Raw genomic sequence first — 10,119 nt, 5'->3', positions numbered from 1 at the left:
CACCCGCCCTTACTTTTAAAACTTCCAACAATTACCACAATAAGCAAGTATCACAGATTCACACACTTGACACTCACCGAGCAATTCAATAAGAATTATTTTTCTGGGAGTTCAAGTGTCCACAGTAAGATCCTCTTGAATGTCTTCTTGTGCGCCTGGCAATTAATAGTGGATAGTCACACAATTAACCCATTTATCAAGGAAGATCGTACACTAGTACAATCTAAAGATTATTTCGCAAAAGGAACCTCAATTACACGTAAATCGAGGTTCAACTTGCCTTTTATTATGTACAATATTATTTGGGTTTTTATCATGAAAATCGAGGGCAAAACGTTTGAATAATACTAAGAGAATTAAGAGTTTTGGAAAAACTCCTTTGCCTTGAAAATTGAGAAATTTCAGTTTTATCCTAATTCTTTGAAAATTCGTATCTCTCTCTATATAAGCCCAAAACGGGAAAACTTTATACCGTTGGAAACCTTTTGGAAAGTGTTAAAAGTTCTTAGAAGGCACTTTTCCATGAATCTAAGTGAAAAGTACTCAAAAATGAGCTTGAAGATACAGTCTCGGCGTACAAGGCAGAATTAAGTTGGATTTCGGCCAACTTTAGAAATTCGGCACGATTCACACGTTGCAAACCGGCCTCTGAAATTTGTAGCTCAATTAGTGTTACAAGTGAGGTTTATAACAAAACAAGTGGATCAAGAATCGGAGTTTCGAGTACCGAGATACGGTAGCTCAAAGTTGAGGAAGATTCAAGAGTGAAGAAGAATTTCCAGTTTTGAACCTCCAACACTAGGAATTTAATTCGGTATCGAAACGAACTTGAATTGGTGCCAAAATTGGTAGTATTTTACTCCCATATGCAAGGTATTTCTCTATCAAATTTCAGGGAAAAATACCCTCGGGAATGTAGTTAACTAATCATCCAAATTTCCGGAAAATTTCTAAGGCAATCTGCCTTGTGACTTTCATTTCCCAATTTTAAATCGTTTAACCAAGAAAACTATCCGACCATGGTTCATTTGTGAAATAAAGGTCTAAGATACATCCATGATACCTTTGGTAAGTAATGAGCATCAAGAACTTCAATTAATAAAATCATTCCCAAGTTTTGCCCCAAATCAGTCCAAATACTACGTTTTTCCAAAACAGGGCAGTCCTCTTGTTTTAGTCACAACTCAATCAATTTAACTCGGAATGAGGCATGGTTTATGGCGTTAGAAAATACATTCATGGAACTAAAAGTTCACAGAAGGAAATGTTCTGAAATTAGGCAAGCAACCAGCTCAAAATTGAGCCTCAAGTTGCTGCCTCTACAAGCCATTCCAGCAAATCCGAGAGACAGGACAGCTATCTTAAAACGTTTGGTTCTGCTCACTCACAAAGAATCAGAACGTGCATTTTATCTCAAATTAAAGCCAGGAATGTCTAGTTTCAAACTCCACCGACGGCACTTGATTTTGACACCCGAGGACAGAGTTATGGCCAAAATGCTACCACTGGACAGGGTTACCCGAAAATAATTTTCCAGCTTGCCTAGTCCACGAATAAATTCATTTGCCCATCCAAACGTTAATGTTTTCCAACGAAAATTTTTACACATATCATATAACATATAAACATCAGGTTCATGCCAATAAATCACCAAAAATGGGCCTTATCATGGCCGAACAAAACAGGGGCAGATTCGGAAATTTCTTGTCATGACCTCTACTTTGAGTTTCCAACAATAACACTCCACAAATCCATCATTATAACCATTAAACTACCATTAAATCCAACATTAATCTTCTAATCAGCAACAACAACCCAAGTGTGGGATTGTAAAGAGCCCACTAGAACATTTTACAACCATATCAAGCCACCCAACCACATGCAATAGCTTAAGGATGCATTTCTACCATCATAATCCAAGTTTAAGGTGTAGGATGAAGTTATACCTCCTTAGTGCCTTAACCCAGAAATTTTCGGCCCTCTAGAGCTCCAAGAAACCGTGAAAATGCAGCCCTTTTTGCTAGCTAAATCCAACCTCCAAGTAGTATGCTAGATGATCTTCAAGTTTGGTGAAGATTGGTTGAGGTTTTGGGTTGATTTAGTGAAGAAATTTGTGAAGCAAGAGAGTGAGAGAGAGAGGGATGTTGGCCGGCTGTCTTGGGAGGAAGAGAGAGTGAAGTGTGATCAAAATAAGCTTCCAAGAGAAGATTAAATGGGTGGTGCACAATCACTCCAAAGTCAACTCTTAGTAGAGTGCGTTTGGCGCGATTAGGTTCGATTTTCTCGCGCGTTTGGTTCACTAGTGCACTGAACCTCCAATACATTTATATTCATGTAAGTATTATTCACTCTTAATTGTCCCGATATAAGGGTCTAAAGTCCCTCAAATAAAGTCGCGCGTGTGAAAACGCGTACCGTCAATTTTAACGCTATAACGCGAAACTTCCAATGCATTCTTATAACGATTGCACTACTAACTATCACTTGAGTATTTACTCATAAGATTACCTATTTTAGGACCATAGTACAAGTCTCCAATATTCCAAGCTTATTGTGCTACTACGCGGATAAAATCTCCAAGTACTATTCACTATTTTTACTAAACGCGCTCCAGGAAATTAATTTTTGAAACGAATCATTTTAAAAATATAACGAAGTTATATTTCCATGTATTTAGGTCTAATAAGGCTAGAAAATATTCCTCGTGGCAAAAATCCAATTAAATAATTTATTAAGCCATAAATTAGGTATAAAATAATAGTTTTTACGAGTCCTCACAAAGCCAACATTCATTTCCAATAGAAGATCAACCCAAATACATATATATATAAATGTTGCCTCAAATGAGTCATAAACCATGCACCATCCAAAATAAGCCATTCAGTTACAATACTAGTGATTTCCCATCCACAATAGAGAGTAGTAAAGTTCTATACAAAAATATGAGCACGATTCCCATCTAGAACAAAACATGAGCACGATAGGCCTTGTAGTCTTCAATTCAAAAACCATCTTCACAGCAATGACTGGCTTTTTCTTCTTGGGAATCGTGTTAGAACCTACACGTTACCAAAATTGAAGCAATGAGCACTGGTGTTAAAACTGGAACTACACTTCTAGATAGGCACCATATTATAAAAACTAATGTCACTCTAATTTGAAATTATAGCAATCTAAGTAAATTGCTTAACACAAAAATAAAGTGAAATTATATATATTGAATAGTAAGCAAGAACAAACCATTGACAGTTAATTGCGTACTACGAAAGTATACAACTAATCTATTTCTCTATTGAATCTTTCTTGTGGACCAAGAATAAAAGCGTAGCTTGATAAAGGCACTATTAAACTTTGTACAACTATAAAATCTCGAAAGTTACCCAAAGTATAAATCAAACAACATTGTTGTGATTATTATTCTGCATTTTCATGAAGAGCATGTCCGAACCTCAAACTTTTAACTATTCTTGATCACAGATGAAACAGGAAGCTAAAAAACCAACTTAAAAAATGGAATGACAATTGATTTAGGGGTGCAAAGTTTATTATTTATTGAAAGATTTTCTTCAGAGCTTAGACAACTTCAGCTGTCAGTATTATGAGGTCCATTAATTGTGGATGAGATACAACATGTGGTAGTAGCTTGGTGGAAGATTCCACTAACACAGTAACCTTGGAAATTAGCTCTGGAATGGGACCTGTCCCAGAAGTGTTTTTGCTGATCTACTTGTATCTAGTATAGGCTTGCTTTACTATGTAAATCTACATTGCCCCCCCCCCCCAAAAACACACAAAACACCAAAAACGCCACCAAAAGAAAGGATCAACTAAGCAAATGCATATATTCATTTAGCCCAATCCGCCATATTTTTTGTTTCAAAGAAAGCTCCAATGTGGTGGAGTACAATTGAACCACGTTCAAGAGTTCTAAGAGAACTTTCTAGTTTACATTGGATATTATGTGCACATCAAAACTCCTTAATCTCTATTAACAAGAACATGTTCACTATCCAGGTTAGACACTCCAACAGGACTAGTAGCCTGCTTGCTTTACAGGTTTACAATCATAGCTGGTCTATCCGCTTGAAAATAATTGAGAGCCTAGATGATCGTGAACCACACAGTATATCAAGAAAAAAAAACACACACACACACACACAATCACAGGTGCCTCTTTTTCCTTAGCACAAAAAAAAATTCTGATACAGAAAAATTTAGATGACTTCGACAAAGAAAAAAGTGGAATACATCCCAACGTTCAAACACATTTGCTTTAAAAACACTAAGTTTTGGTTGCAACATCCAGCACCTCAATGGCTGTAATTAAACATGAACAAGATTTCAAGCACCTAAATCAGCCTCAAGCAACTCAATTGCATTAAACAGGAATCAGATTTGGTGGAACCAGATTTCAAGTGCCATCAAGCAACTAAATTGACATCAAGCAACCCAATTGTATTAAAAATGAATCTCTATTTTATAGAACCAGAATTCAAGTGCCTCAATTGTAATAACTATGAAGAGCAAACAATTTATTTATACCTGACACAGAAGTTGCTTATTTGCGCAAGTCTTTCAGCTGGTTAGCTAACTCATCATACAGGCTTCTTGTTTCTGTTTGTTGCTGTTGCAAGGTCTTAATCAACTCTTGCTGAGCAGTGAATTGTTGAGTTACTTCTGCAGCTCGTTTTTCTGCTTCATCTGCTCTTTTTCGGCTGTCCTCAATCTCATGCCTCCAGCGTTCTACCTCAGCAGCTTGCTTCTTGGTTGCACTACGACCGCGGATGTGTCCAGGTACGTAACCAAGTTCTTGCTCGCATATTTCCTTGCTAGTCATTGAAGTTGTAGCCTGCAATTCCCTCATTTTGTCCTAGGCAAGTAAAAAATATGATCATTATGTAGCTGGAATGGATGTCAATAATTTAAAAATCCATTATCCAAGTGAAACAGCTCACCAAGGTCTCTTTTGCTTTGTCATTTACCAGCCCCCCTGACTTCTTTGACTTTCGACTTAACTCAAACATGTCTATCTCTGAAAGCTCGACATCTTCTTTCCTTTTCTGTCCAAATTTTCAATTTTTTCATTTTCAGTCATATGACAAAAAGGATGTACATGTACAACTGTTGGCTGGGTTTCAGATTACCTTTTCCTCAACAACTCTTGCAAGCGATTTTGTGCCAACAGTAGTGTAGCAGTCATTTTTGGCACGATTTTGCTTGTTACGTTCACTAATTTTCTGCCACAAATTAGTGAAAATTTTAACTGACAAAGATTAGCAAATTTGTGAAGTGAAATCTGAAATTTAATAAAAGGATAGGTTATTTTGACAAGCTAACCTTAAATTCATCATTTTCAAAGTAGCTGACCAGCCACTTCCAATCTTCTTCACTCACACCTTCAGGAACTTGCCTCAATGCTTCTTGCCTTGATTCAAAACTCTGGAAATACTTGTGAAGCCGATATCGATGGTTTCGATATTGTGTGTTTAACTGCCTATTAATAGCAGTTTTTGAGGTGATGTGCTCTGGAAATCGAAATTCATCCTACAATAACAGTGCAATCTACTTAAAACCAAGCAAATCTAAAGCAGTAAAATCTCTCATACTTTCTGGATGAAATTAGAGTATTAGCAGGACAACAAATACCGTAACCGTGCTGTATATGCCTTCTCGGTCACCGGGATTGAGATGGGACCACTTTGGAACATTAAGCCTAGCAGCCTTCCTAACAACACAACCCCCTTCTGTGATGAAGTATTGAGAATCCTTCCCAACAATCCGCCGAATACAATCATCAATTTCAATGGTGAGCGTCTCATTAGCCTCCCTTTTTTTTGATAATGATAGATTTCGTGTACGTCCTCTTCTTCTTGCTGACAGCAGCATAGCTATTAACAAATATCAGTCCATACATTACTTTGACCACATTAACAAAGTCAGTCATGAAATAGAAACTTGATTTTTAATTTCAGCCGTGAAAATGAAGTCTAACTTACCATTTTCTTGCTCATCCGAAACTGGATTTGTCTCATTTTCTCCGGATGCACGAGACTCAGATGTCTGAGGGTGTATCATCCTACTCTCACTAGCAATTTCTCTAGGTGAAGAAGTTGGAGTGACATATATTGCATCCTCTGAGGATACACTCTTGGATGCACTTCTTGGTTGATTGCTTCCAACTGAATTAGGTATTGCAGGCTGTTGTGCACCTTGAGCTTTTCTCTGCAGCATTTGGCCTCGCTTTCCTGGTCCAGCCATCTAAAAGTAACAAGAAGTTAGTGTTACAGCATAGTATAATTTAGGAATAAAAACTAGTTAGCCGGAGTTAAAGAGATTAAATTTAGTGTCATGTAGTCCTCATCAATTTCACCTATTCCGAATCGATGTCATTATCACTAAGAATCTCCTCTTCGTCTTCCTCATTGTTAGACTCATGTTCATTCACTTCATCATCATCATTAATGAAGTCTTCAAAGGTGCCATTTGAGCTATTTTTTGACTTCTCAGCATGTACAATGGATGAAGGTACAGCCTTCGGTATCTCATTGTCTTCTCTTGAAAGTAATGGTGGATTGTCGAGGTCTATTATAATAGTGAAATCCCCAGTTGCTTCTTCTTGATATATTTCCTCAACCATTGGTTCTTTTTCTAAATCTTCAGGAACATCATACAAGTGCCTTGGACTGAACCTCTCGACGACAAACCAGTTTTTGCCTAGTTTCAAGTCTTCAAGATAAAAGACTTGTTGGACATGTTGAGGGAGGACATATGGTTGGTCTTCATACCATTTTCTAGACGAATTGACACTTGTGATACCCCATTCTTTGTCCACTTGCATCCCAGCACTATCATCGGTCTTCCACCAGTCACACTTGAATACTATAACCTTTTTTTTCCCGAGCCAGTATCTTACTTCAATAATTTGTTGTATCACACCATAAAAATCGATCATTTTGTTACCATGCTCACCTCTAACTACAATACCACTGTTTTGAGTCTTTCTTTGCCTTTCCCGATTTTCCGTGTGAAACCTATACCCATTAACCATGCAACCCGTATACATGCAAACTCGGTTGTCTAGCCCAAATGCTAATGCTCTAAGCTCACCATTGGAAGCCTCGCTGCCATACATAACCTAGTAAGGACAATTTCACCTAAATCAGTAATTTATTGTATTAGAGATAAAAAAAAAGTAGGCTGTCCAAATGACACTACAAACATACACGTTGTTTAACCCATTTTGCAAATTCTCTATCGTGCCTTTGGTCCACATTTTCAGCACTCTCTGCCTCCAACTCCATTTTATGCGCACTATAGACAAAAACAATCACCTTGTATAAATTTGCCTTTGAACATATCAAAATATAGAACAAAGGTACAAGCTTTAATTAACATTAAAAGCTTACTTTATATAGTCCTCAAGCTCATCACAATTGTTCAATATAAATGTATGAATTTTTTCCAGCTCTGAGTCAAGGAAATTGCCCCTTTTGGGACCTCCAAATGGACGACCAGGGCATGAAAAAATGGACAATTCACCAGTATTATATCCCCTATCATTGTTTCGTTCAGGCTTGTTGAATATCGTATCGATATTGTCTAGGTACATAGAGCAGAATGTCAAGCATTCTTTATCTATGTACCGCTCAGCAATGCATCCCTCTGGCCGGGCCTTATTCCCAACATAACTTTTCAGCACTGCCATATGTCTTTCTCAAAGGAAAATAAAAGAAATTAGAAGATTGCAGTGGTCTTTAATAAAAAAAAAACTTACAAGGCTATATGTTCAACTCTCTACCTCTCAAATGGGAACATCCAACGATATTGAGCTGGACCGCCAAGGATAGCTTCAGCAGGCAAGTGAACCATCAAGTGCATCATTATATCGAAGAAAGCTGGAGGGAACAACCTCTCTAATTTACATAAGATGACTGCAATTTTTTGGCCTAACTCCTCCAGAACCTCTCTATGTAATGTTCTAGCACATAATTTTTTGAAGAATTCACTTAACTCGAATAGCACTTGCCGAACTTCTTTTGTTAAACTTCCACGGATTGCAAGTGGGAGTAGCCTTTGTATAAAAATGTGGAAGTCATGACTTTTCATTCCAGAAATTTGAAACTGGCCATTCTTTATACATCGGCAAATGTTTGAGGCAAATCCATCTGGATATTTGACAGAATTCAAGAACTCACATACTTTTTTTTTCTCCTCCTTGGTTAGGCTGTAACAGGCATGTGGCATGATATAAGAGTCGCCATTTGGAATCAAATGTAGCTCTTTTTTCAAACCCAAATCCTTCAAATCTTGACGACACAACCAGTGGTCTTTGGTTTTGTTTTCAATATCCATAATTGTGGCAATGACAGCCTCTGAGACATTTTTTGACACATGCATTAAATCCAAATTATGCCTAAGAAGGAGGTCTGCCCAATATGGTAACTCAAAGAAACAACTTTTCTTTGTCCAGTTCAAACCACTCTCAGAACGCTTGCGTTTCTTTGCATTGGATTGCGCCTTGGTCTTCCCAAAATTTACCTCCATATTTTGTACCTGATCCAAAATTTCATTTCCAGATAAAGGTGCAACAGGATTCCTAAAGTCCACATTGCCATCGAAAGGTTTTTTTTCTCGCCGCCAAGAATGGTCAATGGGTAAGAAGCGGCGATGACCTGTGTAACACAACTTTTTTCGGTGTGGTAAATGTACGCAAGTTGTCTCAACCATGCAAATAGGACATGCTTGATACCCTTTCGTACTCCATCCGGACAGCATTGCATAAGCTGGAAAATCATTTATAGTCCATAGTAAAGCTGCCCGGAGGTCAAATTTCTTGCCACTATATGCATCATATGTTTCAACACCAAGCCACATTTCATTCAGTTCATCTATTAGAGGCTCCATGTAAACATCAATCTCATTTCCCGGGGATTTAGGCCCAGGAATTAGCATTGATAGGAAAAAGAAAGGATCTCTCATACACTTCCAAGGGGGCAGATTGTATGGCACTAGATAAATAGGCCAGATGCTATAAGCACTACTCATGGTCCCAAAAGGATTGAAACCATCAGTTGCAAGACCTAACCTCACATTTCTAGGATCAACGGCGAAGTCCGGATGCAACCTATCAAAGTGTTTCCATGCTTCACTGTCTGCTGGATGCCGCATGATGTTATCATCATGCACACACTTTTCTTTATGCCATCTCATATCTGAAGCTATTTCTTTGTGGGTATATAATCGTTGCAGCCTAGGCTTCAAAGGAAAGTAACGCAAAACTTTGCGTGGAACTCTTGAACCTGCCATCTTGTAGCGAGGTTCTTTACAATTTAGATTTGGACAAGTGTCAAAATTTTCATTTTCCTTGCGGAAGAGAACACAATCATTGACACAAGCATGGATTTTTTCAGATTTAAAACCTAAGTCTCGAATGAGCTTCTTAGCATCAGCAAAAGACTTGGGAACTGTGGCTTCAGGAGGTAGTGCATGGCTAAAAATTTCCAGCAATGCATTGAAGGACTTTATGGTCCACCCGCTCATTGTTTTCAAATGGAGCAAAGTGACTACAAAGGATAACTTTGAGTAAAAATGATTCCCTGGATACAGCTCCTTTTTTGCATCTTCTAACAATTTAAGAAAGTTATTTGTGTCACTATGATTCGCATTTAGACTATCATCCGTTGATTCTTCCCTACCAGCCCAATTGTCCCCCCATTGTGCTGTCCCAATGTCGTGCAACATGTCATTTAAATCTTCAGTATCACTATCCTCCTCTCCATCCCCATGTTTAGTACTATCCCCACAATTTTGGTGTCGAAATTGTTCCCCATGGTGTATCCATCTTGTGTAGCTTTTACGAATGCCTTGAGTCAATAAGTGATCCTCCACAACTGTTTTAGTTTGGTTACAAAAATTATTGCATTGTGTACATGGGCATGGGATTTTCTGATTTTCAACTTTTTGAGAATATGCAAACTTGAGGAAATTTTTGACTCCGAGTTCATAAGCCTTGTCCTTCCTATTGCTAATCTTCATCCAAGTTTTATCCATGTCCTAGATATAGACACATCAGCCTTTAGTACAAAATACTTTTGTAATATCAAACTAAAGAGAATACAA

General features: G+C 37.8%; 2 protein-coding genes across 2 annotated transcripts; both read right to left on the bottom strand.

Annotated features, from left to right (window-relative positions):
* Positions 1 to 2,858: 2,858 nt before the first annotated feature.
* Positions 2,859 to 5,618, bottom strand: LOC113696002 (uncharacterized). The gene is made up of 6 exons (XM_072055669.1): positions 5,607 to 5,618; positions 5,338 to 5,525; positions 5,145 to 5,237; positions 4,956 to 5,060; positions 4,543 to 4,870; positions 2,859 to 3,059 (listed from the first exon to the last, which is right to left on the bottom strand). The coding sequence occupies exons 4-5, from the start codon at positions 5,022 to 5,024 to the stop codon at positions 4,559 to 4,561; spliced, it is 381 nt and encodes a 126-aa protein (XP_071911770.1). The 5' UTR covers positions 5,025 to 5,060; positions 5,145 to 5,237; positions 5,338 to 5,525; positions 5,607 to 5,618; the 3' UTR covers positions 2,859 to 3,059; positions 4,543 to 4,558.
* On the bottom strand, positions 5,612 to 10,079 carry LOC140009593 (uncharacterized). Its single transcript, XM_072055668.1, has 6 exons — positions 7,799 to 10,079; positions 7,407 to 7,709; positions 7,224 to 7,311; positions 6,371 to 7,135; positions 5,997 to 6,258; positions 5,612 to 5,888 (listed from the first exon to the last, which is right to left on the bottom strand). The coding sequence occupies exons 1-4, from the start codon at positions 10,048 to 10,050 to the stop codon at positions 6,371 to 6,373; spliced, it is 3,408 nt and encodes a 1,135-aa protein (XP_071911769.1). The 5' UTR covers positions 10,051 to 10,079; the 3' UTR covers positions 5,612 to 5,888; positions 5,997 to 6,258.
* Positions 10,080 to 10,119: the final 40 nt, after the last annotated feature.

This window comes from Coffea arabica, chromosome 6e (genome assembly GCF_036785885.1).
Source record: "Coffea arabica cultivar ET-39 chromosome 6e, Coffea Arabica ET-39 HiFi, whole genome shotgun sequence".
NCBI lineage: Eukaryota > Viridiplantae > Streptophyta > Magnoliopsida > Gentianales > Rubiaceae > Coffea > Coffea arabica.
The sequence above is the reverse complement of the archived record's forward strand: the minus strand, read 5'-3'. Positions and strand labels throughout refer to the sequence as shown.

Coding starts and splice junctions, on each gene's coding strand:
- LOC113696002 (XM_072055669.1), bottom strand. CDS start 5,024: ATGTTTGAGTTAAGTCGAAAGTCAAAGAAGTCAGGGGGGCTGGTAAAT. Junction 4,871..4,955: donor ACAAAGCAAAAGAGACCTTG/GTGAGCTGTTTC, acceptor TTACTTGCCTAG/GACAAAATGAGGGAATTGCA.
- LOC140009593 (XM_072055668.1), bottom strand. CDS start 10,050: ATGGATAAAACTTGGATGAAGATTAGCAATAGGAAGGACAAGGCTTAT. Junction 7,312..7,406: donor GAGCTTGAGGACTATATAAA/GTAAGCTTTTAA, acceptor TTTTGTCTATAG/TGCGCATAAAATGGAGTTGG. Junction 7,136..7,223: donor CAAAATGGGTTAAACAACGT/GTATGTTTGTAG, acceptor TGTCCTTACTAG/GTTATGTATGGCAGCGAGGC.